General features: G+C 48.7%; 1 protein-coding gene across 1 annotated transcript; it reads left to right on the forward strand.

The window, feature by feature from the left end:
• Nucleotides 1-4,509: 4,509 nt before the first annotated feature.
• On the forward strand, nt 4,510-24,689 carry DLST (dihydrolipoamide S-succinyltransferase). The gene is made up of 15 exons (XM_037900697.2): nt 4,510-4,908; nt 10,016-10,049; nt 11,539-11,587; nt 12,740-12,795; nt 13,237-13,311; nt 14,350-14,405; nt 15,189-15,300; nt 16,099-16,254; nt 16,576-16,661; nt 17,504-17,601; nt 19,577-19,707; nt 20,366-20,439; nt 21,184-21,267; nt 22,307-22,474; nt 23,123-24,689. The coding sequence occupies exons 1-15, from the start codon at nt 4,840-4,842 to the stop codon at nt 23,255-23,257; spliced, it is 1,383 nt and encodes a 460-aa protein (XP_037756625.1). The 5' UTR covers nt 4,510-4,839; the 3' UTR covers nt 23,258-24,689.

A 24,689-nucleotide genomic window follows, 5' to 3' on the forward strand; every position in this document is an offset into this window, starting at 1 on the left:
GCACCGGAGGAGTCCTAATGATAAAGACTCTCTTCTCCTGCAAAGCTGAACACAGCAGAGGCTTGCACTGTCCTAGGAAAACCATAGTAATAATGCAGGTGGGAAGACAGCAACATCTTAGAGGATTTTGGAGCTTGAACCTGGTCTGGGAACATGCTGTTCCTCAGTTGCTATTGTCCTCACATCCATGCTGGAGACAGGGCTTATGAGATAACAATGCATCTCACTCAGAATGAGGCTCCCCCAGCATAAGCAGGGCCTACAACAGCTAATAAAGGGTGCTGGAAGAGAACACTGGCCATCTATGGACACTGGGGGAAGCTGAAATTCCAGATATCCTCAGCAATACATTGTAGTGACCAACAGTTTTCTAATGTGAGATTCCAGCTCTGAATACAATGTGGGATTTTGCTCTTTGCTGCAGCTGGAGAGAGCTCTGAGGCGTACGTGACACATAGGAAAGGAATAACATATAAAGAATAGGGCTGTCAATTAATCGCAGTTAACTCACATGATGTAACAAAAAAATTAATCATAATTAATTTTTTTAATCACGATTAATCACAGTTTTAATCACACTGTTAAGCAATAGAATACCAATAGAAATTTATTCAATATTTTTGGATGTTTTTCTACATTTTCAAATATATTGATTTCAATTACAACACAGAATACAAAGTGTACAGTACTCACTTTATATTATTTTTATTACAAATATTTGCACTGTAAAAAAAATGAACAAAATAGTATTTTTCAATTCACCTCATACAAGTACTGTAGTGCAATCTCTTTATCATGAAAGTGCAACTTAAAAATGTAGATTTTTTTTGTTACATAACTGCACTCAAAAACAAAACAATGTAAAACTTTAGCACCTACAAATCCACTCTGTCCTGTTTCAGCCAATTGCCAAGACAAACAATTTGTTTACATTTATGGGAAATAATGCTGCCCGCTTCTTATTTGCAATGTCACCTGAAAGTGAGAACAGGTGTTCGCATGGCACTTTTGTAGCCAGCTTGGCAAGGTATTTACGTGCCAGATATGCTAAACATTTGTATGCCCCCTCATGCTTTGGCCACCATTCCAGAGGATGTTTCTATGCCGATGATGCTCGTTAAAAAAATAATGCGTTAATTAAATGCATTAAACTGAACTCCTTGGGAGAGAATTGTATGTCTCCTGCTCTGTTTTACCTGCATTCTGCCATATATTTCATGTTATAGCAATCTTGGATGATGACCCAGCACATGTTGTTCATTTTAAGAACACTTTCACTGCAGATTTGACAAAACAGAAGGAAGGTAACAATGTGAAATTTCTAAAGATAGCTACAGCACTCAACCCAAGGTTTAACAATCTGAAGTGCCTTCCAAAACCTGAGAGGGACGAGGTGTGGAGCATGCTTTCAGAAGTCTTAAAAGAGCAACACTGTGATGCAGAAACTACAGAACCCGAACCACCAAAAAAGAATATCAACCTTCTGCTGGTGGCATCTGACTAAGATGATGAAAATGAACATGCATCGGTCCGCACTGCTTTGGATCGTTATTGAGCAGAACCCGTCATCAGCATGAATGCATGTCCTCTGGAACATAACGGGACATATGAATCTTTAGCGCATCTGGCACATAAATACCTTGCGACTCCAGCTACAACAGTGCCATGCAAACACCTGTTCTCACTTTCAGGTGATATAAACAAGAAGCGGGCAGCATTATCTTCTGCAAATGTAAACAAACTTGTTTGTCTGAGTGATTGGCTGAACAAGAAGTAGGACTGAGTGGACTGGCAGGCACTAAAACTTTACATTGTTTTATTTTTGAATGCAGTTTATTTTGTACATAATTCTACATTTGTAAGTTCAACTTTGATAAAGAGATTGCACTACAGTACTTGTATTAGATGAACTGAAAAATACTATTGCTCTTGTTTGTATATAGTGCAAACACTTGTAATCAAAAATAAATATTAAGTGAGCACGGTACACTTTGTATTCTGTGTTGTAATTGAAATCAATGTATTTGAAAATGTAGAAAACATCCACAATATTTAAATAAATGGGTATTCTATTATTAACAATGCGATTAATCGCAATAAATTTTTTTAGTCGTACAATTAATCACGATTAATTTTTTAATCACTTGACAGCCCTAGTAAAGAACAAAGATACTTAGTATTTTACATCTTCAAAGCACTTTGCTAACAGTAACTCTAGTAACTTGAACCATTAGTTCACAGTAGCTGGTAAATAAGTGTCCTCCTGCCCTCAGAACTGGATGTAAATATACTGTGGGAAATAATCTACCTGGCTTCAGGAATGGACACCAAAGAGTGACTAAAGAATCTTTCACCTCTCACTAATGGGGAAGCATAATTGACTAGTGAAAGCTTGTTCAGATGATGTCATGTTTGTAACTAGCTCCCTGGCTGGAGGACTCTAGTGAGGATGGATTTCCCCTGGGACAAGACTGAATGAATCCATCTGCTCAGCTGAATTAATCTATTACTCTTACTAAAACTCTTACTCTTCTAATTTCCCCCCAGCTACTTAAATTAGAGAGCTGGTTAATAAAAGCCTAGCATGCATATTTTTTCCTGGTAGGCAGGAATCTTTTGATAAGGGCAGCTGTTTTCTGGTGGTCTTGCTCAAGGACTGCAGCATTTCAGTGAAGAATAACTGAAAACGTTCTAGGTTTGGAGCTTTACGGGCTCTGTTTCCTTTTTTTTTTTTACAAGCCAGCAGAGTTTCAAAGCCTTGGACAGTGTCTCCTATTGATTTTTTTCTCATCTTTTTCCTTTTAAAAATCCCTAGGAAATTGCTTGCCAAATTCTATGGAGAGTATTAAGGTTACATAGTTAGATGCTCAAAATATAGGAAAAGCCTACATTATAGATGTACAAGCAATCTTTACTATACCCTTTGGAGCAGATGCCTCATTACAATACAGTCTTTTATTACATGATCACAGACTATTGCATGATTTAGTGCAGGGGTTCTCAAACCTTGCAGGAGTATTCACTACACATTAAGAGGAAGACCTTTTCATGTACCTTTCTTCCCATTTGCAATTGTGCAGATGACCTCCCTTCCCATTTCTAACCAGGTAACATGCTTGTGGCAAATACAGCAATTGTTTATATCAAATGTAATGTCCAGAAAGTAATTTATTCTAGTTGTCTCTAGTGTGATTTTAGCAAGTGAAAACAAGGAGGTTTATAGCAACTTTAACCAGCCTGCTTTTTGTGGCCCGCAAGCAAGAACTCCATGGACCTCTATGAGAACCTCTGATCTCTGATTTAGTGGCTAGAGCAGAGGATCTGGCAATCAGAATTCTTGGGTCCTGTTCCTACCTAAAAGAGAGCACGTGGTGTGTTAGTCAGAAATAATGGACTAGGAGTCAAGGCTCCTGAGAGGCATTCCTTTTCAGTCACTGACTCTCTGTGATGTTAGGAAAGTCTTCACTTCTCTGAGTTTCAGTTTCCCCATTTGTAAATTGCGGATAATGTTTTTATAGGCCTTTGGGATCCTCCTAATGAAAGGAAAGTGCGTGTGGTTATAAATCATAAATATTTGCCTCTTCTTCCATAATTAAAATTTTAGTCCAGACCCTATTCAGGTTCTTATATCACCCTCATCCCTATAGCATCTGAGCACCTTTCAGAAGTACAGTGAGCAAAATGAATAGCATCTGTCCTGTGTGATTCTTTCTTTCTCTCCTCTTCTCTCCAGAAATAATTTGTGTGTGGAGATATGGGGGCAGGGTATTTCTGTGTATATAATAATGTAAGAGAGGTACACTGCACTATGTGTTTATATTAGCAAAAACAAAGTTGCAGAAGTGCTCATTGAACTTGGAATGGAAAATGTGAGGTTTGTGATGGGTCTCAATTGTTGTGGGAGTTTGTTTTATTCCCTTGGATTGGCCCCTGGGAACTCGCGGTCTCCTGAACAGATAAGTTTTACCCTTACTTTGTTCAGTTCCATTACCCCCTTATATCCCATCTTCCTAACTATGACCTCTTCCTCCTCTCTGACAGCCATATTGCACCTTCTGGTCCATTCAAATAACAACTGCTAAGATCACCTTCCTGGCTGGTCACTGACCACAGCATTCCCATCTCTGCATCCCTGTAAGGGCTCCCCTGGTGTCACCTCATCAGGTTCCAATTTCTTGTCCCCATTTGAATGGCTCCTCTGCCCTTCCCCTATTCATCTCTCCCTTGACTTTGATTATGATCCCAGCCCCCTCTGCTCCACCAACCATGCCTGCCTTGTCCACCCCTCTGTCAGCTTCTCACACAACCAGCTCATTACATACAGGCCACCCTCCCTGAGTTGATCCATCAGGCCCCTGCACTCCCCTCTATCAAACCCTCCTCCCATCCCACTGCTGACACCAGCCTTGTGAGAACTCAGCTGGATAGGGATGATTGGGGTGGGGGAGGGTCGGGCACATCACTGACATGAAACCAATAACAAGGCGGTCCAGCAGCACCTCATGGGACCCCTCGGGGTGGTTCAGTCCCCACGCTCCCCACATCGCCTCGGGGTGGTTCAGCCCCCACATCCCCCATGTCCCCTCGGGGTGGTTCACGCGTCCCGTCATCTTCTGCTCCCACCAGCTTAGCCCCTCTGGTTCAGTCGTGCTCCTCATTGAGGGTAATTCAGTTTCTCCCCCCTCCGGCCCTGTGGTTGGTACGGTCCCCTTGTAACGCTCCCCTCCCCCCCCCCAGCTGCACCCGCGGTTGGTCCGCCCCGGCCCGCTTCCGGCCTGCGCCGGGCCTGGTTCCGGTGTCCGCCCTCCGGCTCCTCCTGCCGTCGCTGCTGCCGCCGCGATGTTGCTATTGTCCCGGTCTCGCTGTCTGAGCGGGGCGCTCGGCCGCTCGCTCTGCGCCCTCCGGCAGGTACCGCCCGTGGGGGCGCCCAGGGGGGAAGAGGGGTGGACGGGCAGCAGCCGCCGCCGCCGCAGCCCCAAGGGCACCGGGACGCGGTGTCACGCCCCCGTGCTGGGTCGTCTCCCGGAGAACCCCTGTGCCCGCTCCCCCGCCGGCATCCCGGCCCGCCCCCATCGGCCGCTCCCCCGTGGGGCCCCCACGGGCTTCCTGCCATGCGCCCCGCCAGCCTCCGGGGAAGGTGACCCACAACCCCTCCCCGGCGGGGGCCCCTGCCAGGGTCACTCCGGACAAGGAGCTGGCGGGGGGACAAGTCCCTCTTGGGGTCTGTCGGTGGACCGGCCTGGCGTGGGGAGTGGTAACTGGGGGAAGCCCTACACCCCGGGGCCGTGTTCACTTGCCAGTCGAAAGCAGGAGTCCTGAATGGCCCGGGGTATCTGAGTGCGGACCCATCAGGGTTGGGCTGGTGGAGTAAGTCCTGAGCATAGCCACAGTCTGCACCGTTTGGGCGAGCAGGGCCACGTCAACCCCAACCTGACAGGGAGTTGAGAGGGCAAATGCAGGGCAGGCTGACGCTATCGCTGGGACTCATATCGGGAGCAGGCAGCTGTGACAAGCTGGAGGAGCCCTCCTGAGATGGAGTTACAGGGACAGCGTCTTGTTCACAGGGGCAGTGCTGCTGTCAGGCGGTCATCCTCCATGAAATAAATAGAAAGGCACAGCCCATGCAACCATAAATATTTTTGTAGTTGTCTGATATCAGGATTGTTTTTACCCACTTATATGCTGCTCTCCTAATACATATTCCTTTTAGTACACAGGTACCTGCCCTCCTTGTATCTGTTCTCTGTCCAGCCGGTTTCTGTGTCTTGCCTCAGTATTGTTACTCTAGAGATGCTAGTAATTTCTACAGCACCTTAGGTGTTCATAAAACTTTACAGGCACACAAGGACTGATCTCTGCTCCAAAAGCAGTGTTGTGGGAAGATATGTTATGGTAGGAGAAGTTGGCAAAATATAAGTGGAAGTGTAGCAGAAGACAAGGAGTGGCAATTGTATACCACAGTAATGGGTGAGTAGTTAGGGCAGAGAGATGATAGCAAGGGCAAGACATTTGTACTTGATGTAGAATGAGCCAGGAAGACAGTAGATGGGAGATGTGTTTGGGGTGGGAGATGATCAGAGCATTGGGCAAGGAACATAATTTTGGTTAGTGTGTTGAATATAGTGGAGAGGAGAGAAAGCCAGGGTGGTGGTGGTCATTCAGGCAAGAGAGAATAGGGACATAGACAAAGAGTTTTGACGTTGGGAGTAAGGAGGAAGAAGCATTTTTTGGAAATGCAGAGGGAGATGCACCAGGATTTGATGGAAGTCAGTCTAATGGGAGGAGTGGAGGACAGAAGCCAAGGATGACCCTCAGGGCTGTGGGCTTGAGTGACTGGAGGATAGGGGAGTGGTCAGCAGGAATAGAGGAAGGGGGAAGGAAGAGAAGTTTGGGTTTTGACATGAGGAAGAAAGGATGTGCAGGAAGAGAACTTGAAGAGACAAGAAACACTGTTGGTTTGGAGAAAAGAGAGATGAGTTGTCAGCATAGGAACCATGGGAACATGTAAGTGGTGAGAGAGAGGAAGAAAAGAAAGGCATTGATCACTGCCACTTGGGCACAACAGTGAGGAGAACCACCACTTATCGAGTGGTTGAGCAGGTAGGGCCCCAGAAGCCCACAGAGGAGAGGGTCTTAAGAGAGATAGCATAGTCTACAGCACTGAAGGCAGCAGAATTCAAGGTGAATGAGACCTTTGGATTCATGCAGAAAAAGGTCATAAATAAGTTAGTGGAGAGGTTGGCAATTGCATGGACTGGGAATTAGAGAACAGGTCAAGCTGCCAGTTTGGTAACAGTATCTTCCATCTGCTCAGCATTACTGTCTGCATCTCATCTTAGCATCTGTCTTTTACTCTAACTAACTGATGCTATGTGTAATTACTGACTGTTGAAACCAGTGAGTAAAGTGGAAGACCTGGGTGCATCTTTTGTTTGCAGCAATGAGTTGTGCTGGCCCTGCCTGTTAGTGCAGCAGCCATCTCTGCTGTAAGCAGCTTTTCCACCAGTTCCTATGTATGGGCTGCAGCCTTTTCCACAGGGCTGATTGCTGCGTCACTGGTTCCTCTCTTCTATGATCTCCCTGTCATGCCACTTCCAAAGCTGTCCAGCCCTTAGATTCAGTTTAATGCAAGTTCCACTTGGGGCCATGAAACTGGCTTTGCCTGACGTGGTTCTGTTCTCTCAATGCTCTTATCTGAACTGGCTCTTGTTTCCAGGGTAGGAATAAGGAGACTGTAGAGGTAATTCGCAGACACACAGCATGCCCACGTCCATCTTGGGGTTTATGTATTCCATAGAGTGGGGGTTCAAATGTGATGTGTCTGTAAAGTTTTATGAACACCTAAGGTGCTGTAGAAATTACTAGCATCTCTAGTGTAACAATACCGAGGCAAGACACAGAAACCGGCTGTGATGGATGGCAGTTTCCTAAAGGGTAGGATGCAGGAGGTTGTAATATAGGTGGGCCTCTGATGTCAGACTGGTTCCATCGTGTTGAACGGTCCTGAGAAGTTATGTGGAGGTAGGGAAAGATTAAATAAATTGGTAGGTTGGTCTGGGGAGGTATTAGTGGTTCACGCGTCCATATTAAGGCTGGCTCTCTTAAGAGACCCATTGTGCTAAGGTCAGCGTGCTAGACCTAAACCTCTTGTTTCCTGTTCAGGCCCCTACTTTCCTGTGAAGGGTGTGCCAGCGTTAGTTGTTCGGTCAGACATTAATGCCAAGTGTCCCTGAGAGTAGATGCGGTCCCAGCAGATTTATTCTGGAAATGGGATGTTGCCTGTTAATGACTCCCCTGCCAAACACCCGCTATAGGCTGGGTGCTCTGGAACACCACCCCTAAGGGGTAGACGCAAGAAAGCCCTAAGGAACACAGTGCAGTGTATACAGACCCTCAACATCTTGAATCAGAATGTCTTCCCACCTATCTCCACACAATGCATGGTCAACCTGTAGAACTTGTTGCCAGGGGATATTGTGAAGGCCAAAACTATAATGGGGATGAAAAAAGAATTAGATAAGTTCATGGAGGATAGGTCCATCAGTGGCTATTGGCTAAGATGGTCAGGGATGCAACCCCATGCTCTGGTGTCCCTAGCCTCTGACTGACAGAAGCTGGGACTGAATGACAGGGGATGGATCACTGGAGGATTGCCTGTTGTGTTCAATCCCTCTGAAACACCTGGCATTGGCCACTGTCAGAAGACAAGATGGACCATTGGTCTGACCCAGAATGGCCGTTCTTATGTTCTCCCCTCACTATAAGGTGCTCTGCCTCTTCTCTTACATACGACTTCAGTTCTTTAGAGTAGGGTGGTCCAGCTACGCTAGAGCATTTTAGAATTTCCCTGGGCATAACAGCAGCTCTTAGAACACACACAGACTCAGCTCCCGTGGAAAGTACCATCTGTGGATTTTGTTTTTCACAACCACCCATTGTAGCATGAGCTTCCCAAAATCTATGCTTGTAGTGAGCTGGATCCTAGCAGTGCAGGGTCTCTGCAGGCACACATAGGAGTCTGGTGCTCCTACAGAATCTGAGACAACACAACCTGTTCCTTCACAAAAATGCTGATGGGGATGCTAGGATTATCCCTGCCACGAAGTATCCCAAGAGTGGCATCAGTGGGCAGAAGGGAGCTCGCTTTGCTCAGTATATTAGATATGTATATAAATGTTTAGGGAGCCATGTAACATGAGGCTGTAAATCCATAAGGGAGTACTCATGACTAAACTGTGAAAGCTGCAGAGCTCCAGTCACCAAAGCCCCAGACTGAGTTTCCTTGTATTTCATTCTGCCAGTTTTTCACAGTATAAAATGTTCCATTTATATTCCATCTTCTATAAAGTGTCAATTCCTGTGGACTCTGATGCATCTGTAACGTCTTATCAATCCTGGCAGTTTGTGTTATCTGATCTGTAAATATTTTCAGAAATATGTCTATGTGAGACATAATGCCCACGCGTCAGTGTCCAGTTATAGCTGATATCATGTGTCTTGCTGAGGTTGAAGGCAGGTTTCATCTACAAACTCTCCTTTCCCTCAGAAGTTGAGATATAACTGAAATAGAATTCTTTCATTTCCTGCCTTGACTAATGAGAAGTGATGCTTTGTCATGTCCCATCCCAGAGCTGGCTCCATTTCAGTGGTGGTTGAAGTGATCCTTATGTATAGGTTCTAGGAGTTCTGGGGTGCTCCAGGTTGGAAGGTGCTATCTGAATATGAGTGTAGTTCACAAAAGCTTATGCTCAAATAAATTTGTTAGTCTCTAAGGTGCCACGAGTACTCCTTTTCTTTTTGCGAATACAGACTAACACGGCTGCTACTCTGAATACTTAGTAGGGCAGGGATCTTGTATAACATCACCTTGAAATTTGTTTTTGTTTTAAAAATAAGGTTGACCTGAGTTAGGAAAATTTCTAATGAGTTCCTGGGGATTAAATGGAATGTTACAAAGTGGGAGATCCTGGCACCATTGAAGTCATTGGGAGTTTTGCCTTTGACTTCAGTGGGGCCAGGATTTCACCCAAAGGCTCTTTAACTAAAAATTTAAAAAAAAGGGACACCAAAAGTTGGAGCTGTTGAGGCTGTGGGAGCCAACAGTTTGGAGCTGCCACTTCCTGCAATTCTAACATCGCTACAAGTTGCCTTATTGTGCAATGGCAAATCTGAGGTGCATGGGGCTTTCAGGAACCTGTTCCTTACCCACAGGCAGTGAATATCCCTTTTCAAGGACATAAGAGCAGGAGATGCAGGTGGAAGCCAAGGAATCTGAGTTTAATTTCTTGCTTCCCAGACCCTTTTCTATGGAAATAGATGTCAGAGTATTTGAAAGATTCTCATAGACTAGAGTGTGCTGCAATGCAATAACATGCTCACATACTGGGACATGTGAACTGTCTCCCGCCTATTGGTTCAGGTTATAGCCCGGAATCCTGGGGAAAACATAGTAACCTTGGGAGCTGGTTCTTCCTGTTGTTTGCAAGTCTGATAGTGTCCCTCTTCTCTCTGACAGGGGAACTGTAATCTGGGGAGACGCTCTCTGTCCGGTGAGTCGTACACTTGGGATTAACAACTTGTATTTTATTTCATTTCATAACTGCACAGGCAAAGGGAAGAGAAACTAACCAGAGCCGCTGATAGAAATAAACTGGAGCTATCAGAGCCAAATATATCCTCAAAAATCATCATAAAGTTACAAATTAAATTAAATTAAATCAGAAGTGAAACAAGTTGTGTGTTTCCACAGGTGACTGATGAGCTAGTATAAATGATAATCAGTCCATTCAACTAAATTGAAGATTCCCAAAGGCAACAGAGAGATTGAGTGTAACTCCTAAATAAGCTCATTGGAGATAATGGTGCTTGATTTTAAAGTTTACAGTACATTTTTTTCAGAATCTAGTGTGAATGAGTCCCTCAGAGCTCTTCCTGAAGGCCTGAACTGGATCCCAAAGTGCTCTTGCTCTGGACTGCACAGTCCATGTTCACCCTTCCATTTTTCCAGTTCTGCTTTGACCAACAGTTAAACCAGCTCAGCGTCTATAGTCATAAACCCCAAGCTTTTGATCTTTAAAGGGAATATGTATTTTAGCAGGAAACAGAATGCCAGAGTTGCAACTTACCTCTTCAGAATCATTTTCCAGTGAAATGATCTCTCCCTTCTGCACTTGCATAGCTCTGAGGAAATCAGTATGTTCTCAGATTGCTATGCCAAGTCTCCTTAATCTGAGATCAGGCCAGAATCTTAATTACCCAGTATCTCAGGAGAGGCAAAGGTCAGGATTAGAAGTATATGATAAAGGTTGCTTAGTCTCCATCCTGAAACCAGAGAGTGTATGAATATGGTGGAGCCTACAAGGTTTAAGAAATGCTGAGAAATAATTCAGGAGGGAACAACCTTCCTCTCCAGTGCTTTTTCAGAAAGCAATTTTCTTTATGGGAGATTCTCCCCGTCTGTGCTTCTCACAGGGCCACAGGCTTTCCTGTGGGTGCCTCTTAGGGATCAAGGGGCTCTTGTCCTATCCTTATTTGGAGCCCCCTGCTTTAGCATTGCCCAGGCAAGGTCCTTGCCAGGGGGTATTTGGTTTGGTTTCTCTGTCTAGTTGGCCATTTCCTAAATTCTTTGGCTTTGGGACATCTGCTGGTTTATATCCTGCCCTTCAAAAATGATCCAGCGGAGCTTAGATCCCAGAGCAGGAGTGTTTTTTCTTTTGTTAGAAGTCTAAATGAAAACAAAGCTTGCTGTTATGCTCTGACAGGCTCTGAGTGGGACAGCTGATATAGAGGGGCCTCTGTACAGCCTCCAACTGCACCCTGTCCCAGCTGCAGCCCGACATTCAATCAGGATGGGCGGCAATGGCATGGGGCCTTCTTTAGGCTCTGTTAACATCTGAATAGATTCCACTGAGCATGCTTGGAAGGGTCTCTTTGAGTTGTTTCTAACATTATAAACCCTCCTCTTTGTGGTGGGTGTATGGCTGGATAGCTGCCTATAGGATAATGAGGTTTTCAGTTGAAGTGGTTTCTACCTTGCAGGTGTATCTCGGAGCCAGGGGCTGGCTTACACCAACAGCAGCAAGCTTGTGTAAGTATCCATGGAAAAGCTAAGGCCTGCTGCAGCATGTCAAGGGGAGGGGCTGCTCTAGCCCTGGTATCTGGCGGTGTGTCTGATCTAATTGTCATCAGCCCCTCTGCACATCATAGGGGTTCAGGGCTAGTCTCAGGAAATGTGTGCTCTCTGGCTTTTATGGGCCAGGAATTGAGAATGTTACCTAAACACGGAAGGGACAAGAATGAAGAGGTCAATGGTGAGGGGGAGAGGATAATTCATGTATCCACCTGTTCATGTTCTCACTAATGCTGTGCCTATCACTGTGGTATTTAGTGGTGGCCTCCCAGCAGGGACCTACTGGAAGCACAGTGAGACAGATTCTCCTTGAGGAGAAGTGGGATGGTTCTGGAGCAAGTAATGTGAGGGCAAGGTCTGCACTGCTGTGGTGGTCTTGGTACTTCTCCCAGACACAGCATGCCTCCCTCCCCTGGGAGCCCATAGCATTACACACTGGGCCATGTGTGCTGAATTTGTGTGACCCGCTTTACAAGAATCTGTGGTAGTGCTAGAACATGTTCACTCTTGCTTCCCAAATGTATTAGCTCTTGATGAGATTGATACTTCTGCGGCATCTCTTTAGAGCACTTGGGATGTCTGGCTCCCCTTGAAGGGGGTATCAGAAGTGTCTGACTGTGGCTGTCAGGCTTTCTGTGGTAGTGTCACTCTTGAAGCACCCCTTGTAGTGCTGATGCTCCTAAATTAGAGACAAACAAATCACTATTGCACTAGCCAAGGGCATGGGATTGGACTATGGGTCAGCTCTTTGGCAGGTTCTGAAGCCCCAAGACTTCTGTCTGCTGATTTGTTTAACACAGCCATTACTGGGGTACATGCTTGGAATCGAATTCTGTACATGCCTGTTGTCCCTGGACTTCTTGGCCCCCCAAAGGTAGCAGGCTGCTCAGTTTCCTTTGGGTGCCTAGCAGGGTTACTACAGCGTAAACTAATACGTAAATGTCCCTTGGAGCAACTGAGTATGCATCATCAGGGCAGCTGAATGGCCTTCAGATCAATTGGAGCAAGCCAGTTTAACTCTGCCCCTCATTCAGCTGTCCTTTGAGGGCCTGGGCTGACCACACCATAGGCCTTTTCATTCTGTGTTCATCTCTCTCTCTGTTTTTCCAGGGTAAACACCTCCAGTGTCTTCTCCGTCCGTTATTTCAGAATCACAGCAGTGTGCAGTAAGTAGCTAAGAACCAGGAACCAGTGGGGCTAATTGGTCTGCTCCCCTCTGACTGGAGTTCACGTGGCCTTGTGCCACAACTGAGCCAACCTTTCCACTCTTGATCTATGCCTGCTTCACTCTATCCTCCATGGGTGAGTGGTGGGGGTTGGGTTTGCGCTTTCAGCCCTATTGTAGTGTGTTGATTTCTTGTGTTGGGTGTTTCTGGTACTGTGAGACTTCCTGTCCATGGGAGAAGCTCTTTTCTGTGTGACTAGCTGTCAAAAAGTGTGGTGTTGCCCTTCTTCCTCACTTAATCTGACAACCACTGGGTTGCCCCTTTCCAGGCAATTCCCAGTGTCCAAAATGGAGAGGTGTTTGAGTGTGTGCACTGAGCTCTGAATATGTGTGCCAGGCTGGCACTCTCTCTCTCTCTCTCTCTCTCCCCCCACCACCACAGGGGATGACGTGATTACAATTAACACACCGGCATTTGCAGAATCAGTCACAGAGGGAGATGTCAGGTGGGAGAAAGGTAAGAAGTTGTCCCATCCCCATTGACTTTGCATTGCTGTTGCATTTTTTCCATGCTTCCATGGGGCAGCCCTGGGCACAGTTTGTAGCTGGTTGGCTGAAGTTCTGCTTCTTAATGCCTTTCAGCCTGGGAAGGATGAGGCAGATAACTCATGTGTGATAACTACACTTTCCATGGGGCAAAGAACTCTTGGCACTATCACTGCCTGTCTAAGGGCCACCCTGTCCATGGTGTAGAACAGGGGTGGGCAAACTACCACCTGGGGGCCTCATCCAGCCCTTCAGATGTTTTAATCTGACCCTTGAGCTCCTGCTGGGAAGCGGGCTCTGCGCAGCTCCCCATAGCAGCAGCATGTCCCCCCTCCGGCTCCTACGTGTAGGGGCAGCCAGAGGGCTCTGGATGCTTCCACTGCTCCAAGCGCCACCCCCGCAGCTCCCATTGGCCGGCAACCGCAGCCAATGGGAGCTGCAGGGGCGGTGCCTGTGGACAGGGCCGCACGCAGACCCACCTGGCCGCGCTTCCACGTAGGATCCGGAGGGGGACATGCCGCTACTTCCAGGAGCTGATTGACGTAAGTGCCTGAGCCTGTCCTCCCAGAGCCTGTCCCCCGACCCTCTCCTGCTCCCCAACCTCCTGCTCCAGCCCTGATTCCCCCTCCTGCCCTTCAGACCCTTCTGTCCCACCCTCCAGCACCCCAGAGTCCACACCATCAGCTGGAGCCTTTTCCCCCCAAACCCTCTGCCCCAGTCTGGAGCCCCCTCCCACAGCCCAACTCCCAATTTCATGAGCGTTTATGGCCCTCCGTACAATTTCCATACCCAGATGTGGCCCTCGGGCTAAAAAGTTTGCCCACCTCTGGTGCAGAAGGATGAAACAGGAGAGAGATACCTGAATGTGCAGTAGATCTCTTCAGCTTCACCCAGGAAAGGTCGTGCAAGTCTAGTGTGAAAATTCTGGATTACTGGGAGACTGTGCTGTGGGTTGGAAGGGGAGGCCAGAGCACAGCTCCGTGCTCACAGTGGTTCTTATGTTGTTCAGCTGTTGGAGACACAGTGGCAGAGGACGAAGTGGTGTGTGAGATTGAAACAGACAAGGTAGGAGTGTTCTGTACTGGACCCCTTCTGCTCCCTTTCCTAGGTCTGTGTTCCACAAGACCACAGGCTCTGCCTGTGCCCCTGGTCCTTTAACAGTTTAAAACCTTCAGTTCCTTAGTATAAACGCTGACTGTATCTTAAATTAGTGAAATCCTTGCTAGTTTCTCTTCTCTCTGGTCATTTGATGGTGCTGGTGTCTGTCAGTGGGGGCTGCCATTTTACTGATACTTCCCATCAGGTACTCCAGTCTACATAGCAGGACTTAAGAAATCTGCTTTTATTTAAATACAGGAGAAATCAGAGACTGTGTAGGGTAAGTTCAGATCTTAGAAAAATGGCTAGTTTAAGTGTGTCACTTCGGCTCTTAAATTACCTAGAATAATTTTTAAAAGAATTTTCCTCCGACTATTTTATTTTAAAGTGCTTGCTTGCCCCTAAATCCCTGGGAGCTGTGTTTCCTGTGTCATTGCCAGGAAGGCAGCTTGCTGTACTTCAGCCCCATTTCATGCTGTTCCCTTTGTAATGAGGCAAGTGGATCAGGCTTTTATGCTGCTGGCTTCCTTTAAAGGTTCAAAATCGCAGCAGTTTTTTTTTTTTTTTTTAAAAGGTGAGATGGTGCCTGTGCAAAAGGGGCAATGCAAAGCTCTGGTTCCCCTCGTGGTGTGAAATCTGGGACACAGGACATCTCCCCTTCATGCCCCCTGTTAGAGACAAGGGTCTCCTACTTGGATATCTGTTCGCTTTCAATGGCCAGGGGGGATTTCACTCCTCTCCGTTTTGTAGACATCAGTGCAGGTTCCATCCCCGGCAGCTGGCGTGATTGAAGCCCTTCTAGTACCTGATGGGGGGAAAGTGGAAGGAGGGACCCCTCTGTTCAAACTCAGGAAAAGTGGAGGTAAGTCAGGAACATGTATTAAGTCCAGAGTTTTCTGTCTTTGTCAGCTCCCTGGGGATGGACGGGGCAGGAAGTGAGACATTAGAATCCCCTTAGCGCTCCCCTACCCAAGAACTCCAAACCAGCTCTCTTCGGTATTCCATCTCCTGTGCAGTGATAAGACCCATGCATTGGACAGGTAGTGTGTGAGAATGTGCAGTGACACTTTGAGATGCACGTTGCATTGTGAAGGGGATAGATAGTATCATGTCATTCTCTGAAGTGATGTCCCCTCCTGGGTTCTCCAGTGGAGAGTAGAAATGGAGAAGGGCAACGGGAGTCCTGTGTTGTTTGTGCGTAGGCTGGAGATTAGTAGACTCTAAGTGAAAAGGAGAATAAATGGAGAAGAGAATACATTTATATGGTAAAGATCAGTCTCCTGCAGACGAAGAAGTAGTTACTGTCTCCCCTGTCTTTTAATACAAAACTAAGAACACTCAGTTAGGTTAAAAGAAGCAAATTTAAATAGGTTGAAAACATAATTAGGTTGTGGAACTCTCTGCCCTGTGGTATAGGGAACCTCTGAGCATTACTGTACCATAAATATTTGAGGCCCCAGCTTCAGCCTGGGATCCCCTTAGTTGTTCCTGAGCTGAAAGGAGCATCCTCTAGTTTTTATAACGCTGAAATGCACTCCGAGAATCGGAAGGGTGAATGTTAATAACTGGCCAGATGCGGGCAGGTGAGAGCCTGGACATGGCTGTCTCACGTTCCAGACTGCAACTGCACTTACAATTATTATTCATTTCTGTCTTTCAGCTGCTCCCACCAAGGCCAAACCAGCAGTGGCCCCTCCTGCTGCAGCCCCTGCACCTGAGCCTGTGGCTGCTGCCGTTGCTCCCCCTGCAGAGCCAATCCCCACTATGATGCCTCCAGTGCCCCCTGTGTCAACACAGCCCATTGATACCAAACCTGGTGAGGCTGCAGCCTTGTTCAGTCCTCTTTTTGCAAACCCTGCCTTTCAGTGGGAGAGGAAATAAAGTTAAGGGCAGCAAAGCAATCTTGAAGTTTGAGATGAAAACTTCTCTACTTTGCTGCCCTGTACGCTCCAGGTCTGAGATCTCCAGTCAGCCTGGAGCCTGCCCACCTCATAATCACAGGCCATGGTTCACTGCTTACATATCCTGTTCCTTGAACACGGGGCTTGGAGGGACATATAATCAAGCTGTTATTGGCAGGGACCTGGCTAACCCTGTTTTAAGATCCCATCTTGACATATGTATTCTCTGCTCTCAGTGTCTGCGGTGAAGCCGACTGCAGCTCCAGTGGCAGCTCCTGGTGTGGAGCCAGGGGCCAGCAAAGGTGCCAGATCAGAACATAGGGTAAGGTTCAAGGGACCAGGGCTTCTCAAAGTGCCTTCCTTGCTGGGTAACAGAGGCGAGGACCTTTCTCTGGAGTAAACCTTGAGGAGCCTGTCTAAACTGTGTGGGTAAGATCATGCCCAGGTGCATTGGGAGGAGAATGTTCACACACAGATCAATTAAGGGTTTTAGTGGCTGGGGAAATGCTCTGGCCCAGTTGCTCTGTAGGGGCTAGGCAGTTTGGAGGGTGAGGTTAAGGAAGGGCCTGCTCTCAACTACCTTAGGGGCAAGGGCTTCTAGACAGGAAAAGGGAATATCAGGATATGATGTGTCGCTACTAGGTAATGGCTGGTTTTGTGCTGCCCACATGTCCTCAGCAGAGATCAGGCAATGCTGCTGCTGCCAGGGCCGTAGGTGTGAAACCTCAAGGGAATGTGGCCGAGCTGCCCAAACTGTAATGTCTCAGGACGGTCTGTGGTTTTCTCTGCAGGCTACTGTTATCACGCTAGCCCACCCACCAGGTCTGCCTCTGGAACTTTCCCTTCAGCAGAGCTTCGGGGGGGGCACAGATCTGTGCCACATTCTGCCTTTGTCATGATTCAGTTCTGTTTTTCAATCAAACCATTTCCTGAGCTGGGAAGCCTCTCTAGTGACCTTGTGGCAGCTCTCTGGGCCCACTGAACTGTAGGTAATGGGTCCACCTCATGCTGTCCAGAGTGATCAAGTAAACAGCTCAGCCCAAGGCACAGGCTGCTAATCATCAGGAGGGAAGACTGAGGGCCCTGTGGTTTTCCTCTGCCATCTCCCCTTTCTATTAACCCCATGGCTGCTCTGCTGCTCTTACTCTGTCTCTTCAATTTCAGGTGAAGATGAACAGGATGCGTCAGCGCATTGCTCAGCGCCTGAAAGAGGCTCAAAATACATGTGCCATGCTGACCACCTTCAATGAGATTGATATGAGGTGAGGACCGTGCTCTCCCCTCTGCCCAGCAAGGTGAGGCCCCTCCCTCATTGCATCCAAACCAGCAGCAAGGACCTCGCTGGTCACGCTTTTTGGGCAGGCTGGGGCAATGTTACTTTGGGGCTCCTGTGGTCAGGTTTCTCATTGCACTCATCTGGGCAGGTTTCTCCAGGCCATCCTGATGTCCCAGGATCAGGTGTGTAGTTCACTCAAGGTCCTTGGGACTTCATGGGGTCTCGTCTGTGAAGCTCTTGGTTGAGGACTGGGTAGTGCTGAGCTGGAAAAGCTGGAGCAGCTTGTGTTCTGGCTACTGGCGACATGAAGACTGTCTCCTGCTTCCTCTTAACCCTTAAGGTGACTGCTGGAGAGACTGGAATGTGAGTCACCTTAGGACAGGTGAGGTCCAAGTAGCTCACCCTACAGGTGTGGGCATCCCCCCAGCTGTGCACTTCGCAGAGAGCAGATCTGGCAGTCTTGTGGAGCAGCTTTCCAAGATGGTCAGCATCCCTTCCCTATCTCTTTCAGTCAGTGGGGATTCTCTTGACTTGCACCAAGTGCTCATGGGCCAACCACACTAATGGGCTTGGAGGGTGGGCAGCTTAGATTTCAGTGCATTAAGGGAAATTGTGCCCAAATTGAATTGCCCTGTGAAATCCTACTCTGCTTCTTAAGACAAAACATGTAAATATTTGGGGCTCAGAACGATAAGGTTGGCAAAATAGTCTTGATTGGAGGGGAAGTGCTGCAGCTTTATCTCCTCTCCGAGGCTAATCGAGGTGTCGCTTTACGCTAGCCTCGGGCTCTTGTTGCAGCCAGTAATCTGGTTTGGATTGATTGCCCTTCTAGCTGTATGCCCTGCTGCCGACTCACAAGGGCCTACACTGAGGCCTCCTGCTCCCCACTGGGGCTCAGCGTCTGAAAGGAGGAAGCCATAATGAGCCGGTTTTTCAGCAAACCTCCTCCTCACTTCTGCAGCCCTTGTGTCTTGGGAGGCGCTAATGACTTTGGGCAGTAATCCTAGCCCTAAACAAGGTTAGGTGCAGGAAAACAAACATTCTAATCCCATTGAGCCCCCACCCCCACCTCCTGCTAAAACTGCCTCTTCAAAGACACATGGTCCATAACGGGGGCAGGGCAGGGGGTACAATTCCAAAGTATCTGGTGTTAGCCCAGGATGGGCAGAGCTGAGGCTATGCTGCTTGGTGCAGTTTGTGTAACTGGTCTGTATTCCAGTTATGGGAGTGAGGGGACTAGCTACTTCCATGATGGGGAGAGCAGACACTGTGCTCAGTGCTCAGGCCATCTCTGTGGCATTTTGGGAAGGCCTCTTGCTGGGTGGGGATCAAAATCTCATATGCATACAGCCTGTCAGCACCGAGCAAGAGGGCCAGGTCTTGGAGCAGCAACATGTGGGCTAAGGCCCCAGAAACCAGCACTGAAGCTCCTTTTTTTTCTGCTTCACTGCTGAGTCTTCTCTGTCCCTTCATCCTTGGCACTCCCATCCCCACAGTGTTTGCTGGGCAGCCCTGGAGAATGAGCACACAGTTCACCTGTAGATGCTGCCCAAAGCACCAGGTGCTGGATAGAGGTTGTGATGCAAGAGACTTGGCTCTCTGTAACACCAGCCCTGGAGCTCTGACAGATCTGGGGCACAGCACATTCCTGCCAGGCAGTGCATCCTTGGAACTACAGCAGAGCTACGCTGATTCGTCTGGTTTTGTTGGATTTCTGGCTCTGGAGGGGTAAAGCAGCTTCTCTGACAGCAATCTTGAAACAAGCTAAAAGTTGCCCAGTCTGTTACTTGGGGCAGAATTTTTCAGCAGCTTTGGGATAGAACACTTGTTGTTGCAGGTTTGTTTACACAGGAAATCTCAGTTATGGAAGAAGTGAGTAATCTCTTTTTCCCCTCACCCCTCCATTCCTGGTGGTAATGGTTGTCTTTTCTTTTTTTTCTTTTTTTTTTTTTTTTTTGCAGTAACATCCAGGAGATGAGAGCCCGGCACAGAGATTCCTTCCAGAAGAAGCACAACCTGAAACTAGGCTTTATGTCAGCCTTTGTGAAAGCTGCAGCCTTTGCCTTACAGGAGCAGCCCATCGTGAATGCGGGTGAGTGTGCCAGCCTGTGTGGAGACAAGGGGCTTCCTGAAGCATGTGGCTAAGCCTATAGGGAGCTAAAGGCTCCAGAGGTCCACATCCCCCCATGTGAAAGATAGGGAAGAGGGAGAGGCTGTGAATACTTCTGGGCTGTAATTAGTCTAGGTGGTTTCACTTATGCAGGTAGGAGCCAGAATGCTGGGAAGGCCCCTTCACAGTGACTCAGGCAGGAGCTTTCAAGACTGACGAGGTGGGTGCCGTGTATATTAAGGTGCATCCCAACCCAGCGCTGCTCATTGGTAGAGGACATATCCTACTATATTTCACTGGAATGGCTATTGTGTGGGGAGGGCAGGCCCTTAAGAGGTGTCTCCTGGGGGATCAGTTGTGCCTGTGAAGGGAGAGGAACACATCGGGGAGGTTGGATGTCCCAGGGGAGTGAGCTGATCCTAGCCAGCTCCCCCTCTCTCCAGCCAGCTTTACCTCTGTGCTGGTGCTTCTCTGAAGAGGCAGTGGGGCTTAACCGTCCCCTGGCACTACATTTAAAAGCATCGAAGTGAGAGATGAGCAAGTTGCTGTTGGTGTGTGACTACTTCCGGCCCTTCATGACTGCAGAGCCCTGGCTCTTGGGCTTTCTCTGTGTAACTGTCTGTCTTCCTCTCTCTCCTAGTGATTGATGACACAACCAAAGAGATGGTGTACAGGGATTATGTGGATATCAGCGTTGCAGTGGCAACTCCCAGGGTATGCCCTGTGGGCTCTTTACCTGGCCTAGACTGCAGCCCTAGTTCTGCAGGGGTGATACAGTTAGCTAAGCAAACGGAGCCATGGCACTCTAGGATGGCAAAAGCTACTCACGTGAAACTCCGATGCCCAACACATCTGGTCCTGCAGCAAGAGAGCCTCGAGTCACTGGCCCAGCTGGCAGGGGACAAGGCCACCACAGCTCTTATGGGTTATTGGGAAAGTCCAAGTTGGTGGCCCTGTCGTGGGCTCACTGGTATGAGCACACCTGGGAGTGGGGGAAGTGGTGTGTCCCGGCTTCATGTTTAGAGACCAACCTTCAACCCACAGAGCAGTGCAGATAGTTGCCTGCCCTGCTATACTAAACCGCTGCCTCTGTAAACCCTGGACAACACCCAGGTGGACACTGCCACTTCAGACCTAGTTGGCCCTGAGAAGGGTGCTGCATGCATCCAAGGAGGGAGGAGAGGAGTCACTCCCCAGGGCGGATGGTGGATCTGCTGTCTCTAGTTTGGGAGGTAGAATGTTGCCTGACATTGAAGTTCTGGATTTGTGACGGGAGGAAGAGTAAATGACGTGCTCTGCTCTTCATGTTCCCATCTCTCCTGTTCAGAAGGGCAGGAAGTTGAGTGTACTCCAGTGGTAACTTCCTTTGCCTGAGACCAGGTTCCCCATGTCTTTGTGCTCAGATGCACCTGTTTGCTGCTACATTTGACTCTGACTGGGCTCTTTGCTCCCTCACAGGGTCTCGTGGTCCCTGTCATCAGGAATGTAGAAACTATGAACTTTGCTGACATTGAGCGAACCATCAACGAGCTAGGGGAGAAGGTAACAGGAGATGGGACTGTAGGGGGTGTGCTGGCCATGGCTTTCTGAGGCGGGCGCAGAAGGGAAGAAATGAGCAGCCAGCTCAATCCGTGGCAGAAGCAGCATTGATTTCTGACAGGGACTGCTGGCTGTGCACAAGTGGGCTCACTCTGTGTGAGGGTTCACCTTTGGCCCTTCTAATTTTCTGCTTATCTTTAGGCATCTTCTGTGCATTGTACTAGGTGCCAGCCCTACCTGTGACCTCTTCTTACGGGACACATCCCTCTAAGTCTTTCCCTTTCAACTGAGACTCCCAAGCATGCTTGGGCTCTTGCTATCCCCCTACTCCCATTACCTCTCCTTAAGATCAAAGCTTGTTTACCTCTTTGGAGGCAGGTAATTCCCCAGCTGAGAGGATTATTGGAAATCAAGGCAAGAAAATCTTATCACAAATCAAATGGTGGAACTCAGTGAAAGTAAGGGATAAACCTTGTAAGTGCTTCTACTAGAGGAAGAAGACAATAACCTGCTCCTAATTTTAGTGACTGTCAGTCCCTTGTGGTCTGTCAGTCGTGCCGTGGCTCTGATTCAGCTGATCGGCAGATGGACCCCTGATTAGCTGAGACATGGAGCTGTTCAAACTGTGGGACCATATTGAAAGTTCCAGTACAGTTCAGTGCCTCCCCTGCACATTGTGTACTACCACTGCCTCATGAACTTGTCACTGCCTCTCAATCTGCATTCTCCCCTCCTCTCTACCCCTGTGACTGTCTTTCCTGGCTGAAGTGGTGTCAGCATCTCGCTAAACCATAATGTTAAAGCGACAGAGCCCATATTTGAAAGTAACACCATCTAAACATTTACACTAGCAAATCTGAACTGGCAAGTGAAGTTCTTTCCATCACCTGTTGCTTGTGGGGAGTTTTCAGAAGAGGTCACACCCTAGGAATGTAGTGAGTGAGGAGCAAGTACCTCCAGTCTCTGTCTCTTTGCTCCTCTTTGGTGTCCTGGGTGCCTTCAGTTTGAGCTGCTTTCTAAGATCCTGTTCTTCTTGTTTCAGGCCCGAAAGAATGAGCTGGCTATTGAGGACATGGATGGGGGCACCTTCACAATCAGCAATGGAGGGGTCTTTGGGTCCCTCTTTGGGACGCCCATCATCAACCCTCCCCAGTCTGCCATACTGGGCATGCATGGCATCTTTGACAGGCCTGTTGCTGTTGGAGGCAAAGTAGGTGCAGCTGCATGGAAGGCTCCAAAGGGCTGTATTCAGTGTAGTTAAATGGGCAGAGGTGAGGGGTTCAGCAGCAGAGGGGACCCTGGTCGTAGCTGCACCAGATGGCGTGGAGGAAGCCCTCCTAGAAGGCTTTCCTCTTGCAAAGTTACTTACTGGGAAGGACACAGTGGGACCTGTAAAGGGTTCTAAGCAGTCTGTGTTGGTGATAGGGCCAATTCATGGTGTTGGGGCCCAGACAAGCCCTCAGCCCTCCATGCTGGGGCAGTGGGTAGCAATGCACAATGCAGTGGCTGGCAAAGGGATTTCCTGGATCCCCTTAATGTTGTTGGAGAGGGTGCCTTCAGTCTCCATGCTAGACATTAGCTCCCCTCCTGAATGGCATGTCCTGGTACCTGGCAAAACCCCATCCAGAGCTTGTGCTTAGTTAGTGTATGACTTAAGGAAGGTGCGGAGCTGAGCCCTGTCAGCCTGCTGTTGTCTCTTCTCTCCTGGAGAAGCAAAAACCTTGCTGAGCAGGTGATCTTGCTACACCCCCTCCCTATCATGCAGGGCAGGAACAGCTGGGTCTTTCTCAAGTGGGATGGAAGCCCATACAGGAGAGGCAGGGCTGAGCTCATGTGCTCCATTTCTCCTCCTCCTCAGGTCGAGGTGCGGCCCATGATGTATGTGGCGCTGACGTACGATCACCGGCTGATTGATGGCAGAGAGGCAGTGACTTTCCTGCGCAAGATCAAGGCTGTGGTGGAGGATCCCCGCGTGATGCTGCTGGACCTCTAGAGCACAGCCTTAACCCCATACAACCCAACCAGGGCAGGGACGCAGCACCAGCAGGGGTAATATAGGGCATTCAGGAACCAGCAGGAGTTCATTCCAGTCTCCTCCCCGCCCCTGTGTCAGGAGGGGTCTTGGAGGGAACCCTGGAGTAAGCTCCTACCTCCTTTCCTGTTCTTTTGAGAGATGGTTCAGTTTCTCCCTTGGGCTGTTATCCATTGGGCAAACTACCAAATGGCATGGGCTCTCCTGAACCACCTATGTAGCCTCTTTCTCGCCTTCCCCTCCTTCCCCGTGCACCTGAGCGCACCTCACCTCCAGCAGAAGCTGCCTGCTACTGCACTAGGGTGCCCTTCCCCAGCAGCTCCTGTGCCAGTTCAAGTTTACTTCCAGCACTGGGAGGGAGGGAAAGGCCCTTGTGTGTCCCTGCCACTTGAAAACCCCCCACTCTCATCCACCCCACAAAGCCAGCCTGGGATCCCCGGGGTGACTGTAGCAGTGTTTGATCGCACCCCTGCATTCCCCCTGTTCTGGTGATCTCAGGGGCATGGACACTGCCAGGGCTGTCTGCCTCCCCTGCTGTCTCCTGCTCCTCAAACTAGCAGCTGAGGCGCATCCATTAGAATTCAGGCACCTGTTTCCCTCCCTTCCCCAGCAGGAAGGCAGAAATAGCCCCTCCCACCCTCTTCTGTGTTGAGGTTTGGTTCATTTTCTCTGGCCTGGTCTACATGGTGTGAATGTCTGATGTCTGGCAGGGCAGGGTCAGCAACCTCCACCAGGGGAGGCAGCTCCATTCCCTGCTGCACCCTATGGGCCACTCCTGGGCTTAGGCCACTACCTGCCAGCAGTTAGAATAAGAAATACCCCCCTGCAGCTGCCTTTGAATTACAGCCCAGTGTTGATGGGTGAAACCATCAGCTTCCTGTCTGCAATGGCCTGGCCTGCCCCCTGCTGTGAGACAGCTAGGCAAAGGGCCCCTGCATCCTAGCCCCAGGCTGCTGGTATGTGGGGGCATATCCTTAGTACATAGCGTGCACATGTTGCGGTGAGCGAGGGGCTCTTGGAGTCCCTGCCGGGTCTATTACTCTCACCCCCTACACAACTTGTAATTAAAGTATTTAACGCAATGGGTTTTAAAGACATAAACCAGGGAAATGATCTAACGGTGGGGTGTAGCGGGGTGGGGAAGGGGAGCAGGAGTGTGTACGTGCTGGCGCCGGGTTTTGAATCTGTGTCCCTGACTTGGTGCAAGAAACTAGCTGGAAGCACCATGGGAAGAGGAGTCCCCACAGAGGGGAATCTGGTGCTGGGCCCTGCACCAGGGCATTTGCCACCACTGTGATGATGGAAGTTGAGGCAAGATTTTTCTGACTGCATTCTCTGCACCAGGTCCCTCTTATGGCCTTTTTTTGTCAAGGGAATAAATTCATTAACTCTG

This window comes from Chelonia mydas, chromosome 6, assembly GCF_015237465.2.
Source record: "Chelonia mydas isolate rCheMyd1 chromosome 6, rCheMyd1.pri.v2, whole genome shotgun sequence".
Lineage (NCBI taxonomy): Eukaryota > Metazoa > Chordata > Testudines > Cheloniidae > Chelonia > Chelonia mydas.

Excerpts from the sequence above, each read along its gene's own strand:
- DLST (XM_037900697.2), top strand. The coding sequence starts at position 4,840 with ATGTTGCTATTGTCCCGGTCTCGCTGTCTGAGCGGGGCGCTCGGCCGC. Across the intron at positions 13,312-14,349 it reads AGATGTCAGGTGGGAGAAAG|CTGTTGGAGACACAGTGGCA; the intron begins GTAAGAAGTTGT and ends TATGTTGTTCAG. Across the intron at positions 19,708-20,365 it reads GCAGCCCATCGTGAATGCGG|TGATTGATGACACAACCAAA; the intron begins GTGAGTGTGCCA and ends TCTCTCTCCTAG.